General features: G+C 43.7%; 1 protein-coding gene and 1 long non-coding RNA gene across 3 annotated transcripts; both read left to right on the plus strand.

The window, feature by feature from the left end:
- Nucleotides 1–1,179: 1,179 nt before the first annotated feature.
- Nucleotides 1,180–14,838, plus strand: cdh8 (cadherin 8). 2 transcript variants are annotated; one of them, XM_019876456.1, is made up of 6 exons: nucleotides 1,180–1,451; nucleotides 3,401–3,537; nucleotides 5,521–5,642; nucleotides 6,289–6,406; nucleotides 11,261–11,512; nucleotides 13,181–14,838. In XM_019876456.1, exons 1-6 carry the CDS (start codon nucleotides 1,354–1,356, stop codon nucleotides 13,666–13,668), a joined length of 1,215 nt encoding a protein of 404 aa, XP_019732015.1. In that variant the 5' UTR covers nucleotides 1,180–1,353; the 3' UTR covers nucleotides 13,669–14,838. The 2 variants fall into 2 exon arrangements, with proteins under 2 accessions (XP_019732015.1, XP_019732014.1); XM_019876455.1 differs by having other exon boundaries at nucleotides 1,182–1,451; nucleotides 13,175–14,838.
- Nucleotides 14,839–18,562: 3,724 nt separating this feature from the next.
- Nucleotides 18,563–20,369, plus strand: LOC109519666 (uncharacterized). Its single transcript, XR_002169003.1, has 3 exons — nucleotides 18,563–18,771; nucleotides 19,419–19,548; nucleotides 19,691–20,369. It is a non-coding gene; the product is annotated as an uncharacterized LOC109519666 (long non-coding RNA).
- Nucleotides 20,370–20,795: the final 426 nt, after the last annotated feature.

The raw sequence follows: 20,795 nt of genomic DNA on the forward strand, positions 1-20,795 counted from the left end.
GGGGGGGGTGCGGTGGGGGTGCAGTTTCTTCGAAGGTCCTGGTGGACGTCTCTCCCTGCTTGGCGTCTCCAGGAGTTTCCACAATTTCATCTGAAAAAAAAAAATGGATATGTCACGGCTCGCTACGTCTCTCCAACAATTGGAATGTGGGCCACGGCTTTTATTTATGTCATTCTCTTTCCAAAGCAGCCTGCCAGGGTTTGGGTTTTAAAATAAGGTTTCAAATTGGGATTTGGAACCAGGGTTTGGCTTTCAATTCAAGTCAGGGTTTTAACTTTAGGTTTCAAGCCAATGTTAGGGTTCTTAAATCCAGTTTGGAGCCCGGGTTAAGATTCCGAATTGGGTGTCAGTCAAGGAATAGAATTTCAAAGTACTCTTCAAGGTTGGGGTTTAAAAGCCCGGTTTAGGCCTTCAAAAGAAGGCTTTAATCAAGCCTTTGAGTTTTATATTTGGGTTTCAAGTCAAGGTTCCACGTTACAAGGGTTAAAACATTTTTAAAAATAGTTGTTTGTTGTTTCAGTCAAGAGTTTAAGTTGGGACTTTGGGTTTAAAACCACAGTTAGACTCTCAAGTGAAGGTTGGATTTTACAATTAGAGTTTGAGCCAATGTTGTGGTTTCAAACTAAGGTTTCAATGAAGAGTCGAGGTTTCAAAGAAAGCATTTCATCTTGTGGTTTCAAGAAAATTGGGGCTGCAGATTTTTGTTTTAAATTAGGGTTGTGGTTTCGAACCAGGTTTACTGTTTCAAACTAGTCTGTCCATACTAAAAAAATCGTTTTTAAATCTACATTTTTAGAAATAGAATCGATATATTAAATGGTTAACTTGCTCTTGAGAGAATGATAATCAGTAATGAGCTCACCTGTATGCTAATTAGTTTTATTTCTGTTACTTCTTGGCTTGGAGGGCTTTTAGCTATTTGTGGAGATTAAACCTGCTCATTCGGTGTCTCCATTGGCCCAATCTAAACTACTAATATGCAAATTAGGAAAAACACATTCTATATTGTATATGTTTCCAGTTTTCATTTTAAATTCAAATGAATTCTTTGAAAATATCATCGTGTTTTGTTTTGTTTTTAATTGTGGGGGACGTATAAATTCACGACAAGGTTCAAAACAATGCCATTAGATTTGTTTTGGATGAAAAAGTGAAACATAAGATATCGGCTTTGGGTTCTTCAGTCGGTAGGGCCGGCTTTGATAGCTACCCCTTTTCACAAAAATGAGGGGGCGTAAAAAAGAGTGAACTAAACTTTTACTGGAAATGGGAACGCTGTTGTGACATTGGTAGCGTGAGCTCATAACCACTCACTGCACCATTCGCCATTGTCCGGAGCTATCTGCACAGGAAATGGATGGACCGAGGACAATTACAAGCAGTGTAATTCGCATATTAGGGGTTTTCACATCCTCTCTCGAGTGGGATGTTCATGTTGGTCACATGGAACGGTGAGCGAAACGTGCGAAAACAAGAAATGACCCATCATCCTTTTCTTTTTTTTTTAGCTCTGAGTGTGCGTGCGTTCGCGTGACGTGACACTGACGCTCGTGTGTTTCGCCACGGCCAGAGAATTGGTGCCGCGCTGGTTTCCAGCATCCTAAGAAAGCGATTTCACAGAGAAGAGTGGCAAGAGGAAGAAAAAAAAAATCCTTTTATGTGCCGGTCCATTTTCAGAGCAGAGTGCTGGTGCTGTTGGAAGTTTCTGGATGTTTTTTTTTATCACTGTTTCGAAGACTTTTCAAAGGTAGTAGGTGTGACAAGAGTAAACCACTGAGGGTAATTCACAGGTTAAGGGAGCCTGATTGGCTGAAGAGCCATGGGAATTCTCCCAGCCAATCAACAATTCAAAGTTAAGAAAATGATACAAAAGGGGACAGTCTGTGTAGTACAGCGGTCTGCTACTTGCCGTTTGAGACCAGGATGTGGCTCTTTTATCCATCTGCCATGGCTGTGTGATTTTGGAAAATCCATACAAAATTATTAAGGTTATCCAGACTTAGCCCACTGGTACTTGAGGGGGTTGATATGGCGTCCAGCTGGACACTTCTTTTTTCACTACTACGACTGGATGTCACGGAGAAGGGCTTGACAGAAAAAAAATGTTTACTGTACCAAAATCAGTGCTGTAGGTACAGAATTGATGAGTAAACACCCTCAATAGATCTGAATCAGTTGATAAGAGCTGCATGCCGATGGTGTTGCTTCGTTAACGTCCATGCTTTCTTTTGCTTTTGAAGGGAAATCGCCCTTGACAACATGGCCGCCACGCAGGCCGTCTGTTGACAAAAGTGGCACGAGACGGAAATACGTGTGCCAGTCTCTGTCTGTTGGTTGCACCGCAGTGCTAGTAAACAACAGCGGCTAATTCTGCAGTGCTCTGGATGATTTTGGAACCGCTTTGTTCCCAAAGTCCGCACTACTTGTGGGCAATAGTTCCAATTTTCCACCCCAAGGGACTTGAACACTTTGTAACAAATCTTAAAACTTGCCTAAGTTATCACAGTGTCATTTTTTAAAAAGTGGACATGGAACCTGGAAGGCAATTTTAACTTTGTGTTATGATAGACATGTCCACCTAGTTTTGTGTTGAACCATGAAACTGATGTTGGGGAATTTGGAATTGAACCAAAAATAAAAGCCAAGTGGGACGAAATGATGAAATGATTCAGTGTCGACTGGTGACACTGGTAGAGGGGGCTTTGTCTTTTTTTTTTCTTGAAGGGCTCTGTTGGAATCATCACATTTTCATTATATGCTCTCTCTGCCCACATTAGACCTGGGATGGCAAAAAAAAAAAAAAGTCACTCTTCTGTCTATAATACAAGCATCCACTGTGTGTTCATTTGGAGAAATTCTGTCGGAGACGGTCTAAGTGCGAGACCTGGAATACTGTACACCCATCCTGCGTTCTGTTATGATCAACCGGGAATGTGCCACTTTTGACAAAATGGCAAAACTTCTGTTTTGCTGGTGGGACTGGGGGAGTGACATGGGTCTTTCAGACATCTTGGTGCATCCTGCCAAGCTTCACGTTGATCAATGAAGCCTGTGGCAGGTGTTGTATATTTGTGAGGAGGAGGGCTGCGATTGTTGACAGACCCCCAAATGAGGTTAACAACACCACATCACTTTTCCTGACACAGCAAGCACTAATGGTCTTGTAAATGGGGCGGGGGTGTCGTCTCGATCAGGATCCGGGTGGGTGTGGTGTTCTCTTGGACTTGAGTAATCTTTAATGTCCCCTGCTGCTTGTGTAATTATTCCTCAGGCGATAATTATCGATTTTCCACGACTTCAGTGGGCATTCGTGTGGAATTCCTTCTTCCAGGCTGCTGTTTTTTGGCTCAACGGTCTTTTATGTTGTTGGTGTTGTTTTTTTTTGTTTTTTTTAACACAGGTACTTTATCGACCGCCATACGGACCTGGAGAGGCAGTTTAACATCAACGTTGACGACGGCAAGATCACGCTGGCCAAACCACTGGACCGAGAGACGGACACGTGGCACAACATCACCGTAACCGCCACCGAAGTCCGTAAGTGCCGTTGTCGAGCATCGTCTCCGGAAGATGCTATTGTTGAATGCATTACCAGCCGGTTGCTCATGTTGTACAGTGGCTATTAATTTTATTTCAACATCTACATGCATCTCACCTTGAGCTTGGTGGAGGTAATATGCTTTCTGCAACACGCAGCCATTCCAAATCAACGCTTAAGTTGGTCCTATGTGGTATTGTACGAATGAGAAAGGTAAGCCGGAAAGAAAGGGCTCAATTGGCAGCGTGGCAGTGATGGATGGATTAAGGGCAGGGACGAACACCCTCGCTCCCTCTTGTGACTCCCCCCTCGTCCCCCACAGCAACACTTAGGGAAGAGAATGTGTTTAGTCACATGTCACCTGGCCGCAATGTTACGGCCGAAATGTGAATAAACGGTTACGCCTCAGATGCGCCAATTTACTGGGGACTTTTGCGTTGAAAGGGGCTAATGGCAACCCCCCCCCCCAAAAAAAAATAGAGGACACTTGAAATGTATTACGACTAGGACTACCCAGGTCCCTTCTCCTTTTTCACAAAGAGCTGCCGCATTAATCCCTGCAAACTCTCAATAACATGTCGTTTCGAGCCACCGCTATCTGCAACCCGCAGTCACTTAGCTAGCAGGCAGGCTGGAGATGTACGGCCGCCAGACAAGATGTCGACAACGGCGGCGGCTTATCAGAATAAGACGTGCAACTCCTCACGCCGGCGGGACGAACCCCCCCTACCCCCCTAAAAAAAAAAAAAAAAAATGGTGACAGCTTTCGTTTAGCCTGGCAATTAACGTGCACCTCCTTTGATTAAGCGCGAGAAGGCGGAGACAGACAAGTTACAAGCAGTGTGAATTCCTCTTCCAGTAGCTTTAAGGGCTACATTAAGCTTTATCGCGACATACAGCCCTCCTGAAACAATCTGTATGCAAATAAAAGCCTTACGCACGGGCTAAAGCTGTTTGTAGCTCTGCCGGCAAAGATTTTCCACCTCGTCAGTGAGGGTGTTTTTTTTTTTTTTTTTTGTACTTTGCAGATGTTCTTTAATCTGTAAGGTGTGTCTGTTTTAAAAAAAAGTGTTTACTCGATACGTGTTAATGTTCTTGCGCAAATTGACTCGTGAGCTGTTTGAATTCAATCAAAACTCAGCAAATGAGTGTACTTTATTGCCTCCACGGCTTCAATGCTAATTATTCTTAGTGCAGCGTTCAATGTGGAATTAATACTCAGCACAGGCGTGCAGCACAGCCACTGTCTTTGTTTTAAGTACGTTTTTTTTTTTTTTTTTTTTTTACAGCTGTGTTTAGGGTTCGGTGTACCACAAATTGGGAATTATGATATCGCAGGTTCAGATTTGGTGCAGTGCAGTTCAACTTTCGGCTTTGGTTAAATTCCATCGCCATGCGGGACTCTTTGTGCCTGAGTTTCAGGGCACCGGAGGTTTAGAATCAGGGTCGGGGTTCGGCTCAGGTTCCAGCAGATGCAAGAACGCAGAATCTCACTTGGACATTTCTTTTCAACAAGAGTGCGGATTTCCCGGCTTTATCATCCTCGTTGTCTAAAGTGCGAGGCCTCTAAGGAGGCGCATCAATCCGCAGTGACTCTCAACGTCGCAATTTGCACCACTTACCGTAGCAAGGACTAATTAGATTGCCTTTTATTGTCTATTCAGACCTCAGTTCCCAATGAGTCATTAATATGCTTTTTTTTCTCACTTTAACACTCATGTTTTAAACATAGGGTGTTCAAAAACACTTTGAGTTGTGTCTTTTCTCTTTATGCATCACCAAAAGGTAGATTGATGTGTCTTATCATGTGTCCCTTCCATCAGCTCCGGAAATGAAGGGAGAAATAAAGATGAAAAAAAAAAAAAACAAAGGAAATTAAAACTAGGTCATGTAATGTACCTGGGATTTTCATACACCCGTCGCCCTGTTTTGTGTTTTGCTGAATGAATTTTCTGTCTTCCATCCATCCCTCCGTCTCCTAGGTAACCACAGTCAGATCTCCCGGGCGGTGGTGGCCATCCGGGTCATGGACATAAACGACAACGCCCCGGAGTTCGCCACCGAATATGAAGCCTTTTTGTGTGAAAATGGAAAACCCGGACAGGTAAGGGAAAAGGCAAAACATTTTTTTTTTTTAAATTAGAGTGGCTGCTTGTTCATCAAAGCAGCCATCCTTCACTCTCCTTTCTCCTGCTTTCCACCCCTTTAATGATTGGCCACGGTGAATTATGGCCTTAATTATTTCGAAGAGAAGCCTCAGAGGTCGAGGGTCTGGCGTTGGAGAAAAAAAAAAAATTGTGGCGGGAGGGGGACTTAGCCGTCAGGATTGATCACGGCACATCGTCAGTTGAGAATGTCTTTCATGTGGCCTCCTCCAGATGGCACGATGCATCGCCCTGCCAAAAAAAGTCTCCGACCGGTGCTTAGCATTCCCCCGACTGCCTTCTCATCAATCGACCTCATTCAAGGCAGCTACATGTGTCCGATGCACTTTTATTGGATGGAGGGGGGCGAAAAAAAGAGCCAAAACCGTCCCACAGGCCTCCCCGAATTCTAATTCCCAATCAATCCGAGCGTGCGATAAGAACACTGATGACAGATTAGCGGATAGAGCTGAGATGCTCAAGGCGGACCGGGCAAAACCTTGATGATAAGGATCCAAATCTCAGCGTGGTGAAGAGCAAATATTCCAGCATGTGCGATGACTATCTCTTTCTTTTTTTTTTTTTTTTTTTTTAATCCCAACACAGGTGATCCAAACAGTCAGCGCCGTGGACAGAGATGACCCGATCCAGGGCCACTACTTTGAGTACCGCCTGGTGCCCGAGATGCTCAACAATCCCAACTTCACTATTAAGAACAACCAAGGTGAAAGCACATGAAAACTAGCCATGAAATTCGTGTAGTAGACGGTAATTCTTTGAGTTTGAAAAAAAAAAAAAAACAAAAAAAAACGTGAAATCATGAACATTGAAGCATTGCCACCTGTCACCAACCTAAAACACATAACTGCGTCACACACTCGCCACACTGCAAAAACAAACACAGTGAAGCTCAGCTTCTGGCTCTGTCATGTCATTGCTAGCGATATGCTTTTCTCAGGTTGATCTAACTCTTTACACCAAAACCGGCATGCTTGCTTGCTTGCTTGCTTGCTTGCTTGCTTGCTGCGGACCAAATTCTGACACCTCTCTAAGAACCTCACCAGAGAGGCTAAGGGAGCGCGCTAGTTGAAACGCATCCTCCGGTCAGACCACCACCTCGGTCTGCCAAGTCAGAGGCACCGTCCCCAATGTCCACCTGACGTTGCAGAGGCCGGGATAGCTCCACGACATTCAGAGCCTTGAGGAATTCCGGGTGGATCTCATCCACACCTGACGCCGAGGAGCTGTTTGGTGACTTCAAACCCCAGAAATAGGAAAGCCCACCACAGAGTCCCCAGACTCTGCTTCCTCAAAGGAAGGCATGTCGGTGGAACCGAGTAAGCCTTTTGAAGTATTCTCCCCACTGGCTCACAATGTGCCGAGTGGAAGTCAGCAGACACACATCCCCCGTTAGCGAACAAAGAGCCGAGGATGAGTTCCGCAGAAAAAAATGGACGGTATATTCAAGACGGGATGGCGGTTCACTGTATAGCCGACTCTCATGACATTATCGTATTATTGTCGGTGAAAGGAGGTGATAACGCTGTTATCACACATTGGACGGTAATTCCCACCCCAGATGTGCCTCCTACGCCTAAATGTTCCTCGTAAACATTCCAAACAAAAACACCGCAGCTACAATAAACGAGAAACAATGTACAATGATGCAGCGTCGCAAATCCCTTCCCCAAATCGTTGTTAGAATTCATAATTTGGCTGCAGGGGGTGTGTTGAAGCGAAGCCACCAACTTCGCAGATGTTGGACACGAGTGCACTGTGAGTGAAGATAAACCAATGAGATCCAAATGGGTTCGTCCTGCTAGTTTTGCTGCTCAATGTAGGGTGACGTCCTCGCTACCTCGTGGCTACCAGATGGCACCGCGGTTTCGCAACACAATATGCTCATTGCTTGTTTTTTGTTTTATTTTTTTTTTTTTAACATATATATTCTGTTCGTCCAAAGTGGTGATGAACAAGCTGTGTTCACCGTCACGTGTAATGTTTTCAGCTCGCGGCAAAAAATCTATTCATATGGTAGCAGCCTTCTGTTTGGACACACAGGCTGCAGGCTAACATACTGCAGCCCGCCTCTGACGGCTCGGAGAGGCCATCAAAACCAGGTCATAGTTGAGGAGAAAAAAAAAAAATACACTTGTTTTTTTTTTTTTTACTCTCCGCAAAAATAATATTGTTTTTCTTACTTCTGCGCATTACCTGGTGGGTACACAGTGGCAAATGATGGGGTATATGCCATAAATGCACCATATTGAATGTATTCCTTTCTTTTCTGTACAGCTCCTAGTAAAAAATATAATTGATATTACATATATTGTATGGCACCATTATCGTCAATATGTATTTCTTGGAATGTGATGAATTATTATTATATGATTCTTTGTGTTTTATTTGATTTTAATTTCATTCACTGTCTACATTATTCGCCTATTATGTCTTGAATATATTTTTAAATTTTGACATTATGACTGTTTATCATATTTAGCTAACCCATTATTCAATGAAATTGTTTCAGCTTTTATTTACTACTATTGTTTATATGGGATGATGGGGGGGGGGTTCTGTTACACTTCTATTCCTATTTGACAGTTTTATTGAGACTTGAATCTTAATTCAAATATTGCTATAGCCAACAGTAACTTTTTTTATTGCGCCTTTTCCCAGAAATGACTTTCTTAAGTCTTATGATGAGTTCAGATGACCTCATGGTTTTATAGCTGCTTAACTAGAAGAAAAAAAAGAAAAAAAAAAGATGTGGTCAAAGTGTAACCTGTACAACAGTGGATCAAATGTGAGTCATAAAGGTGCTGCTCTTTTACAAGCTCCCCCCTCGTTCCTCAAGGCAACACGTTGGATCAAAACAGCCACTGTTGTTTTCTTTCTTTCTTTGTATCGCTCCGTCGAGTCGAGGGCGCGTTTGTTCTCCACACACAACATAACCTTAGCAGGAATCAAAGCAAATACGTGCTGTCATTCTTGCGCTATATAGCACACGCCGCACCAGCCACTTGTCTATAGCGCCTAAAAGGAGGCCCGCCATCGCCATTTCAGCGACTATCTCTGTCTGACGGAGGTGGCGGCAGACACTTGACTGACGAGTGTCAGGCGAGGCCCCCCCGTGTGCCGCTTTTGTTTGGCATGATGAGTGTAATCACGGGAACGGCCCACACACGAGTGGAAAATGCTCTTCAACGGATTGAACTTTAAGTGCTCACCACTACTGGTTGAATCTATCAATAAAAAGAAAAAGCTCATATCGCAGCTTTAGGCTTGATTGTAGCTAAAAGCCCTCGGAATGACAACACAATCTGATCCAGGAGACTGTTTGTTCAAAAAAAAAAGTCTACCGCTGAATTTCACTTCTTCCTTGCTTGTGTCATTGCCGCCACCGAGATCCAATTTACAGTATGTGAGATTTAAGCCCCCAGAAAGCACACGAGCACCCATTGAGTATGTAAATCCCCCGTCCACTAAATCGCCAACTTTGTAGCAAAGGCAACCCATAAATTTCCCGACTTCTGAGATTACAATATTGTAGGTGTTACAAGGGTGTGACAACCAATTCCAACAAAAGCCCCCACAAATTGCATCCAAGTCCACATCATGACAGCCAATGCCCAACCCACCAGCAACTTTACAATTAAGTCTAGACACAAATTTCTTATGCACCAAAGCAGCATTATAGGCGTTAACTACGTTTTTGCGATACAGTAGACGGGAGCCAATCCCCACAGAGTGCACCTGAAGCCGCTCAAAGCGCAGCTCAGCAGCTATAATGAACCTACAGAACACACCCGAGCCCCCGTGGAGACCTCCCGACCCCCATTGCCCAACCCCATACACACACACGATCAACAACCTGGCAGCAAAGTGTACCTGTAAATTTCCCAGCTTCCAAGGTAGTATTCACAGAAGCCAAATGAAAGTAAGCCCCCACAGAGTGCACCTTAGCAGGTGTAATGACATCATGAAGCGCAACCGAGCCCCCATAAAAGAAAAAAAAAAAAAAAAAAAAAAAACCCTCCCTGTTGGCATCTTGACAGAGAAGGTGAAGCCAATACACCAGCATCTAAATTGTATCGTAACTAGGATTCATATTAAGTGGGAGTCAAGACCCCACAATATGCACCTGTGGCCACATAAAGAGTAAATCAACTTTGCGGCAGCGTCAACTTGCAGATTTCCCGGCTTCCAAGCTCACTTCATTAAAGAGTCAATGGGAGCCAAGGCCCTATAAAGTGCACCCGAGCCCCCGCCCAAAAAAGGTGAACGTTCTGTCGAGTTGAGGTTTTCGTGGCAACTCTGGAATTTCCCGGCTTCAAGGTTGCAATTCACGTCAGAATTTTTATTCGTCTTGCCGCATCGTGTGACATGTCCTACGCCGTCTTTGGATCGGTTCTTCACCAAGACGGTGCCCTTTTTACTTATGACGAGAGACTTGACGTGGCGCATCCAATCAGAGTGTGGCGGACTTGAACAAAAGGGGAAATATCGGAAAGTCTACATCGCATTTCAAGTCATGCTAGTAGCATGCTGCAAAGCTAGTAGCTGATTAGCGAACATGGTGTCAACAAATTCATAACCTTTTTGTCTTTTTGGAGAAAAGACCAGTCCATACCGCCCCCTCTCCATCATCCAGGAACGGGTCCATATCCTTTTTTTGTCTTTTCTGAACATAGAAACAACACACATGCACATAATGCCTCCATCGACATAACTGCAGCTACTTGTCTCGCTTGCTCGTTGGTTTGAATCTTGACGGAAACACACGCCGACTGGGTAGACTCTGGTCGGACTTGTAGTGTGTCTTATTTCGAATCTTATTCCGTAAACATTCAAGTGTGGATGGTTGTCCTCGATGTGCCCTGTGAATGGCAACCGATCTCGGCTCGAGTTGGCCATTCATTTGGGATGGACTCCAGCTTCCCCACGAGGATAAACTGCATCAAATGATTGCATCTTTCTGCGTCTGAAGCTTTTTCATCGTTGGCCACGTCTTGACTGCTATTTTTACTCTCAAATGATGCTTAGAAAATGACCCCATAGCTTTACTACAAAACATGACATCTGTACTTCCCTCGCCGTGAAGTTGCCAAGCAATCCAAATGAGATGGGACATTGCTTTGCTCCGGAAGCTGAGTGTTCTTTGCTCCGCTCCGCCACTTGTGAGACGATAAATGTGAGCATATGTCGGCATCAATTACTCAAATCATCCTGCCCGCCGAGCGTCTTTTTGATCAAGTTTGCATCCGCTGAGCGCTGTGTTGTTTCCGCTTGGCAGCGGGAGAGGCAAAGGTTAGACTTTCACAAGTTTTTTATAAGACCAGGCTCAGTGTTTAATAACGAGAGGCGGCTAACGAGCAGGCGGCTTCTGGCGAGCGGCTTCAAAAGAGCAGTCGGCACCTTTCCCATCTTGCCACGCTACCCTTTGGCTTCCCCGTATTGCGCCGTTGAGCAAAAATCGCTGAAATCCATCAGCGGGAGACAAGCGAGACGGCGACTGATGTGAAATTAGTTCTCTCTTCTCATCTTCTCGCACCGCCCTCTCCCGCTTCTTTCGCAGACAACTCCATTAGTGTCCTGGCCAAGCACGACACGTTCCGGCGGCAGAAGCAGGAGATGTACTTCTTGCCCATCGTGGTGACGGACAACGGCACCCCGCCCATGAGCAGCACCAACACCCTGACCATTCGCGTGTGCGGATGCAGCAAGGACGGCATCGTGCAGTCCTGCAACATTGAGGCCTATGTACTGCCCATCGGCCTCAGCATGGGGGCGCTCATCGCCATCCTGGCCTGCATCATTCTGCTCTTAGGTGAGGTTCGGCAGAGTGGTGCAAAAGTTCCACTCTGAACACCCATACTTAAGGGCGCATTTATGTGATGAGGGTAAATGTGGGTGCCCCGGTGGTCTAGTGGTTAGTGCGTCGACCTCACGGTGCAGAGGTACCGAGTTCAATTCCGGCCTTCCTGTGTGGAGTTTGCATGTTCTCCCCGGGCCTGCGTGGGTTTTCTCTGGGTATTCCGGTTGCCTCCCATATTCCAAAAACATGCATGGCAGGCTGATTGAACACTCTAAATTGTCCCTAGGTGTGAGTGTGAGCGCGGATGGTTGTCCGTCTGTGTGTGTGCCCTGCGATTGGCTGGCAACCGGTTCAGGGTGTCCCCTGCCTACTGCCCGAAGACAGCTGGGATTGGCTCCAGCAGCCCCCGCGACCGTTGTGAGGATAAAGCAGATCGGAAAATGGATGGCTGGATGGGTAAATGTTGTCTACATGTATGTTTACCGGGATGATACTATTTTCACCTCCATCCAAACACATTTCAAGACTTGACACAGCATCCATTTGGCCCCCCTGTACACTACGCCGTTCCCAAACATTGATTCTGAGGCACAGGTTAAGAGAAAAGAAGAAATTATTCAACTCTCTGACAGGTTGATTGATGGAAGTCATCACTGTCGCCCCACCAGAAAAAAACAGGGAAGGTTAACTTCCAGACAGTTTTTGTGACCAAAACGTAGTTTTGCTCCCTGGGTACTTGTCACCCTTGTCACACAATCACACGACCCCACACTTTGTTGCTGCGAAAGCGCACTGCACAGATTGTTGCCGAACTCGGCTCACATGTGAACAGCGCAACATAACAGTCGTTTCTTTGGCACGTTATCCCTGCGCCTCGCTCGACAGGCATGACCAATCAACCCATGCTGAATCAAACTGTTATGCTACGTTCAGACACAAGATGAAATGTGAATTTTCCTTGTGTTTCACGAGTGAGTTTGAACACCGAATACAAACGTAGCGGCTACGTTCGTGCCACGCCACACCTTATCCAAAAAAGATGAACATGGCGAGCAGGTTTAGTCATAGTGCTAAAATTTGGGCGAATGCTAAATGCTATTTGTATCTTGGTTCACAGTTCAGCAGCTGTAAGCAAATAAACACACTGACTCGCTTTACCACTCTCCAAGCCTGCTGTCTTTTTGGCTCGGTCTCGAAGCTGGCTGGCAGCGTCGTACAGCTTCCGATGCTCACAGACTGCAATGTTTGTTTTGTCTGACACGGGATGCCGCACGTGTGCATTATTTATTTCTTTCTTTCTTTTCGGACAGCATGGGCGTAACGTGCCAAATACAATTTCGATGCCGATTAGCTGTTCCGCGCAACGCGATCTTTGTCTTCCAATTTGCTAACTCGACTGAATGTGCTAACCCCGACTCGCGTCGCGTCAAATGCGTCAATCGCGTCACCTGGCACAGATATGCATGTCAGTGTGACGGCAATGCATGTTTGCAATCCTATTGCAAAAATGTGCTTGTTGGATCTGGATTTGGTAAGTGGCTGTCACTCATTGAAAATTGAGTTGGACACCCAACAAATAAAATCATTCTTGTCTCAACCTTTGCAATGAGGAAGCTTGACCTGGTTTCTCCGTTGTCTGTCTCTTCCCCTTGTGCTTCGGTCTTTCTCGCATAGTAATAGTAGTGCTCTTTGTGACTCTGCGGCGACACAAGAACGAGCCGCTCATCATCAAGGACGACGAGGACGTGCGCGAGAACATCATCCGCTACGATGACGAGGGCGGTGGCGAGGAGGACACGGAGGCCTTCGACATCGCCACCCTGCAGAACCCGGACGGCGTCAACGGCTACCTGCCGCGCAAGGACATCAAGCCCGACCTGCAGTTCATGCCGCGCGCCGGCCACCACTCGGGCCCCAACGGCGTGGACGTGGACGAGTTCATCAACGTGCGGCTGCACGAGGCTGACAATGACCCCACAGCGCCGCCGTACGACTCCATCCAGATCTACGGCTACGAGGGCCGGGGATCGGTCGCCGGCTCGCTCAGCTCGCTGGAGACCACGTCATCCGACTCGGACCAGAACTATGACTACCTCAGGGAGTGGGGCCCTCGCTTCAGGAGACTTGGCGAACTCTACTCGGTGGGCGAGAACGACCGCGAGACCTGACCTGAAAAAACACAAAACAAGACTTTCTGAATTTTTTTTTTTCTCTTCTGTCCACCTGTGTATTAAGCGCTAGAGTTCTATCGGCTTTTAGAAACAGAAAACAAGAGAAAAAAAAAAAAACAAACAGGCCACTTTTTTTGTTTTGTATTCTTCATAGAGTCGAGTTATAGCAGTCATCCACATCGTAATCGTTGAGCCGAAACAAGCCGTCTTTTTACTAGGAGATTCTTGTGGAGTGTAAAAAAAAACAAACAAAAAAAAAAAGTTTAGATTCCGTTGTGGAGTGTCTAGCAGTGTTTTGGGTGTTAGTCATTGCTGTGACTTCCAGTAGCAGAGAGCCGGGTGGCCCTGTCCAGTCAGAGAATCTTGAACGGACTCAAAAGCAATACTTGGTCTACCTTACAACAATGAATGTATGCGAGGATTTGAACAACAACAAAAAGACACAAAAAAAAAAAAAAAAGGGTGTTGGCTTTGACAAAAAGTGACTTTGTTATCATTTGATATGTTCTCTCTATGGTGGCCACATTTCTAAACTACGCTTTATACAACTCTTTGTATTTACATGCTACAGGTGGACCGTCACCATCGAGCTAGCCTATTAAAAAAAAAAAAAAAAAGACGCAATGACAACAACAACAAATGTAGAAACTCTGAGGCCTTCTTTTTACAGAAGCAAGTTAAATTACCCAATGTTTTTTTTTGTTGTGTTGATTCTTCATTACCTTTCATCAGTTTATGTGCATCTTTTCCTTTCAATGCTGAAAACTCCACAAATAATTGGGCTTTAGCATCTGTCTGCTAACCTGGCATTTGATTCGCCAGAGAAAAAAAAGACAAATCCAGCCCGCGTGCATATTGTAAGTACACTGTATGATATGACGAAAGAAAAAAAAAAAGGCTTGTGCTGTACATAGCATTTCTGCTAACGTCATTAGTTTCAGACAAGGCTGGTTGAGAATTTCAAATTTCCGAAGTGTAACAAAGACAGAAGACTCGATGGTCAAGCGACTAGCGCGTTCTTCCTTCCGCTCACCTTTTCTGCCGTGCGTTCAATGCTTATCGGTGTGTATGTTCAATTATTTACTCCCCTGTATTGTAATCTCTCCAGATTACCTTGTATTGTTTCCTACTTGTTCAAATATATTTTTATAAATAGCGTTGAATGGGTGCTGTCTGCTACTTAAGGTTGCCGGAGAGGATCGACTTGGAGAGAAAGCAAACCCGCCCTCGAGATGACCAACGTATTGGCCACGGTTGGATACGGACCTTGATTTTAAGGTCAGAGATGGGTTCGCGTCACATTCGTTACATGACGGGAACGGAATACAAATTAAACTGCCTCCATCTTTGTAGGAAAACAAGTTTTTGTTTGTTTTTTAAATAAAGCGTCGGATGTCGACAAGTGCAACTCGCAGGAGATAGTTTTTCATTATTCTGGGAGGGTTGCTCATGAGGATGGCCATCCGTTTGTTGTTTTTATACTTGCGTCAATTTATTGTCACTTTTAAGTCATATTCAGTATATAAGACGGTGCAGCCATTACAAATGGATTAGCCTACGTCTCAAGAACGTTCAGTTTCTGTCACGGTCTAACAGTTAGTGTCGGACATTGATTACATGATTCCAGACATGTTAAGAACGGGGCTCGGGTTATGCTTTTAACGTTTACCATTTTGGACTGAGCAGCCATGACAAGCGTGCATCGTATCCTACGTAGCAAGACCATTCCATGTCTAGAATTGTATTCTAGTTGTCCTGTGTCTTGTAAGATTTTCGGGTTAGGGTTGGTTATTATCACTCTTTTCCTCTTCGCAAAATCAAACACCTACAACTAAAGGTGTCCAAGAAGTCGCCAAGTAATTTGATGTTTGGATACATGGACCGGATTTTCCGCACGATAAGGCGCACCGTCAATGAATGGCCTATTTTAAAACTGTTTTCATATATAAGACACATAGAATAGAAGCTACAATAGTGGCTGAGGGTACGTTATGCATCCAGTAGTCGGAGCTTCACTAAAGGGAATACAATACAATACAATACAGCTTTATTTATATCACGCTTTCACAACCGCTGCGACTGTAACAAAGCACTGTACACAACATTTAAAATACTATGTCCAAGTAATCTGAATATGGATCCATATATAAGGTGGATCGGATTATCAGGCGCACTGTCGGCTTGTGAGAAAATTGAATGTGTTTAGGTGTGCCTTATAGTGCGGAAAATACGGTCGTTAAAGCAAAGGTTGGTGTGAAATGTGAGAAACATCTTTCTACTTCTGTTGCCGACCCTTTAAAGAAACACTATCAGTGGTGTACCCCGCTGTTCCAAAGTGATTCTAGTCCTGCGTGATGTTCTCGTTTCATCTCATCTTAAAAAAAAAAAGAAGTGGAAAGAAGAGGTCTGACCACGCGCGTGAGACAGGGGAAGAAGATAAAAAATAAAGTAAATTGGAACATTTCATCAGAAAATACCATCCCAAGAAAGCCTTGTAACACCCGCACGCTTGTGATTTAAAAGCCGCGAGTGAAAGAAACAACAGGGCGGACGGACCGGCCGCGTTGAATCTGTTGTAAGACGGCTGGTGGCAGGTTTATGCATCATCTAACAGCGGGATAAGCGGCCCTGTAGCTTTCCATTTCCTACGCTGCTCTTCACTTACTCACCAACTTTTTTTTTTTTTTTTTATGCCTTTCTCACTGCTATAAATGTCAGTTTGCTGTCTTTCTGTGTGCTACACAGAGGGAAAAAACATGGCTTTTAACACACTTGACTCACTGTACTATCCTTCTAGTTTAGAAATAGAAATACAACGGAACAACTACAACTAATCTTTAGAGTGGAAAAAAAAAGATGTCTCCCGTCCAGTTGCTCATGGCACACAATAAGATAAAAACTCTCTCAAGAAATTATCCCTAAAGTATTACTATTACTAGTGCTATTGCGATCGTGCGTTTGACACGTTATTTACGATAACTACAACCTAGACAGAATGGTGACAATCACATTTCATCACATTTTTTTTTCTCCATTTTTACTTGTGCAATGTGGAATCATATAGTAATTGTAGTGATTGCTCTCTTGCCATGTTAGTCATTATAACTGCCACCCTGCGCAATCGGAGGAGACAGATGCAAAATAATCCATACAGTAAGTAAGAACTTTAAACACGCACACGCTCAATGTTCTGTCATAATTGTTGTGATCGCAACTCTTGCCCGGTCGTTCATGATTATTGACGACTTTCACAATAGAAATAAACACCAGAACTAGAAATCATTTCGAGATTAAAAAAAAAAAAAAAAAGGTGCTTTGCACCGTTGTGGGCATAAACACCCTCGAGTTATTTCAATGCCAAACGAAGGACAACAAAAAAATCCCCAGAGTAAAAAAACAAAACAAAAACAGAACTTTTTGCCTCTATTCATTTGCCACATAGGAAAATTGACCCTTTCACCCACTTTACTGCACAATTATTACCCCCCCCTGCCCCCCCACCCAAAAAACATGATTAAAAAAAAAAACACATCAGAAACCTTATCAGTTCCCCTGAGCAATACGAGGAAATGTCGGACACAAAACGAGTCTTTCATGCCTTTAGGTTGTGGATGAGCACTTTTTTTTTTTTTTTTTATCAGATTGACATTATGAGGTGTTAACAAGAAAAGTCAGAGCCTTTAGTGCTGTGCTGCATAAAATGAAGGACCCAAGGTAAACCTACACATTTCTCCGATCTCATTGGTTTGCATATGGAAGCATTTTTTTTTCTGTACGTCAATAATGGAACGATGTTGAAACCTTCATTGACTCCATAAGCGAGGGTCTGGTATCACAAAATGAATAGAATGAAGTGAAATACTATACAAAGTGAAAAAGGTCCATGATCACTGATTGAGATGGTCTACAAATAAGTGCTGTGGCTGCACATAAAAAATAAATAAATAAATAAAACGAATGCGCGTGCATGGGTAAACCCACTATCGGCACACATACACTTTTTTGTGTGCCACACTCAGTAATGGATAACATCAGAAGCTTTTGTTATTTATGAGAATGCTGAGAATCAGATAAAGGCTGACAAAGTCTAATCTCCTGACAAGATTAGCGGGGAGGCAAGACCGCAAACCATGCTCAGAAATAGAAATTTTTTTAAAAATGACAACAAAAAAATAGTAATGCGGGGGAAATGGCATCATATCTAATCTCCTCAGCTCATAGAAAAGGAAATAGGAAGCGTGATGGGTTGTACTGTAACCCGATGTTGCCATTCTGATTAATTATCAAAAGCTTTTCTAGCCGATGATAAGGATTATAACACAATGAGTTCACCCGTTAATTCTCACTGCGACCAATGCTGTCACTCAGATGGACCTTTCCAACCGAGTGCTTCTGCGGTCCTTCTGCGTGGTGGCGCTTATCATGAACTGGCAAGAGCAGCCATCACATTAATCATGTTACAGCAACAATGTGCAGAAAAATCCGTCATCTTTTTTATTTTTTCAACTCCATGGAATATTTCTAGTTCTATTGCGCATGTCAGTTAAACGCCGAAAATTGTTGCGTTGTTTCAAGTGCTGGGCTATGAAATATTTTTCCCATTTTGGGTTATTTTTGAGCACGGTCAAAATGTGTCAATCGAAGATGGGTTACTTGAGTTATTCGACCGCTAGTTTATGAAATGGTTGACACATTATGGGTTACTGCATAGGTGATTGCTCGTTGTTCTGTCTATTTCTATTGTTGCAAAGTGGCAGGTAAACGTTAAAAACATGTTGGGTTGTTTCATCTACCCAAGTGCTAGGTTATGAAGTGTTTTCGCGATTTTGAGTTCTTATTTCTGATGAGGTAAAATTTCTCAATCCAACATGTTTTATTTGAGCTACTCCAACCACGGGTGATGAAATATTTTATCCATTAATCAAAACGTTGGGTTGTTTATTTTACCCAAGTGTTATGAAATGGTTTACCCATTTTGGGTTGTTTTTGGGCTCGGTCAACATTCCTATTCCAAGATGGGTTGTCGACTATCCACACCTGGAAAGTCCAGCCTCTGGGCTGACACAAATTACCACCAGGTAAACTCATCTTCTTGGTCAGGTAAAGTCTTGATTTTTTTTAACATCCACATTGTCTGTCTTGCATTACCCATTGAAATAGTATCTTTATCTTTTCAAGGCTCATTGGTAAGTTTGGCTAACAACGTAGCTAGCTATTGGCTGACATCAAACAAGCACACACTGATAAAGCTTTCCTGTTTTATTCGCAGCCATTTATTGAATCAATGCTTTAATTTAAAAAAAAAAAACTCTTCATAATACTTGTGTTTATTTTTTATTTTGAGATCAGCAGCGAAGCAGCTGGTTTGGTTTGCTAGCTTACCAGCTAATTTTCTAGCCAGTTAGTCTTGTAGTTCGGAAGATAACTGGCCAATTAAGCACGATTTCGCACAAATTCAACCAAGGGTATAATTTATTTGTATAAATTAGCATGACTTAGATGTACAGGATGTGTAACGGATGCCAGCATGGACTGTGTGAATCTACAGTACATTAGTAAAACCGTACACATGCGAATAATCACATCAATGTATTTCAAGCAAATTCATTAAGCCTATAACAGATTTTGGCACCACATGCGCACCTTCGCTGAGGGATTAAAGTTTTATTTTGGTCGGATACAGACTGACAAAATCCCAAGTGTGCCGCTCCATAAGTTTTTGATACCTACTGTATGTGTTGCCACAGATGAAGTTGGGGAAGTCTCACTGAGGCAGCCGCCAGCCTTGCTTCCACCTAAAGTCAATAAAACTGCCTGCAAAATAGATAAAGACACACCGTTCCAGAAGGCAGCCTGGCCTACATCAACAATAGGCACGTAAGTCCTCCAGCGCATTGCTTCTGATTTGCGACATTATTTGGAGTCATACCTTCAATTTCTATCGACCACGGTTTATTAATGATGTATGACTGGGCTGACGTGAGATTTTTTTTTGGTGTGAATTCTGAAAAATGAACAGCATGAGCCAGATAAAAAAGTGAGTAAGCGGGCCACAACAACTCGGTCCACTCCTTGGGAGCAAACTTTCTTCCTCAACTGGAGCGCACCTGATCCTATTGTTTACCGTGGTATTTCTATTTCTCCTGTGAAGATCAAAGTGGACCAAATTAGACACGCAAACACTGATGAATTCCAACGTGAAGGTTAGCTAACTTGAATAAGTTCAATCGTAATGAGGGATACAGAACAGTCAGGGGCTTTATTTGGGAATTCTGCTGGGATGTTGTTATTGTGAGCAAAAGGTAAGAAAGGTTGTTTTGTTGATGTGAATCAGTACGCGGGTTTTTTTAATTTATTACCGAGTGGAAGCTAATGAACTTGCTTTACTGCGCGCAAACCTTGTAGAACACACCTCCAACGTTGTGAAGTGTAGGACATTTGTATTTGCAAACAACAATAAAATTTAAAAGCGTAAGCCCGGATGAACGGAGCTTCACACCTGCTTTCCCAGCTGTCTTGCGTAACCCGCTTCTGATCGGGGTTCAATTGAACAAATTCCCTTGAAGGAGTTTGTCAAAGTATCATCAGACTTCGCCCCATAATATGCCCACATTAGTTGGTGTCGGCAATAAATACATAAAATAACCTCGGCCATCTGTTGAGCATACGTGCTTCGAATGTGTTTGTAGTTCAGGTCCTGCAATTTGGCTGGGTCACAAAAAAAAAAAAAATGGCCGACATTCTGTTAAACTTCCGACATGACTCCTTGAGAACTTTATGCGCTTCCTGTTATATGATAGGGGAGCGGTCGATTCTGTGTCGATCTATAAAAGACATGTCGGGCCAATTTTTTTATTCCCACTGGGTGCTCCTGGGGATAAATTTTGGTGGTCATGTTCAAGACAACTCAAAATCATAACATACTTGACTGATTTTTGCATGTTGAGGCTCCCAAAAAGGATGGGTCAAAATAAATGCAACAGTCATTAGGTGTATTCCTTTGCAGGAGTTTGTTTAACTCCAGGAAAAAAGGTCACCTCAAAACCACAACACAATAGCTTCGTGACATGAAGGACATGAAACTTGAACAGCCTGGTCACCGATCTGTCTTCTGGCTTGAATTT

This window comes from Hippocampus comes, unplaced genomic scaffold (assembly GCF_001891065.2).
Source record: "Hippocampus comes isolate QL1 unplaced genomic scaffold, H_comes_QL1_v1.1 scaffold150, whole genome shotgun sequence".
NCBI lineage: Eukaryota > Metazoa > Chordata > Actinopteri > Syngnathiformes > Syngnathidae > Hippocampus > Hippocampus comes.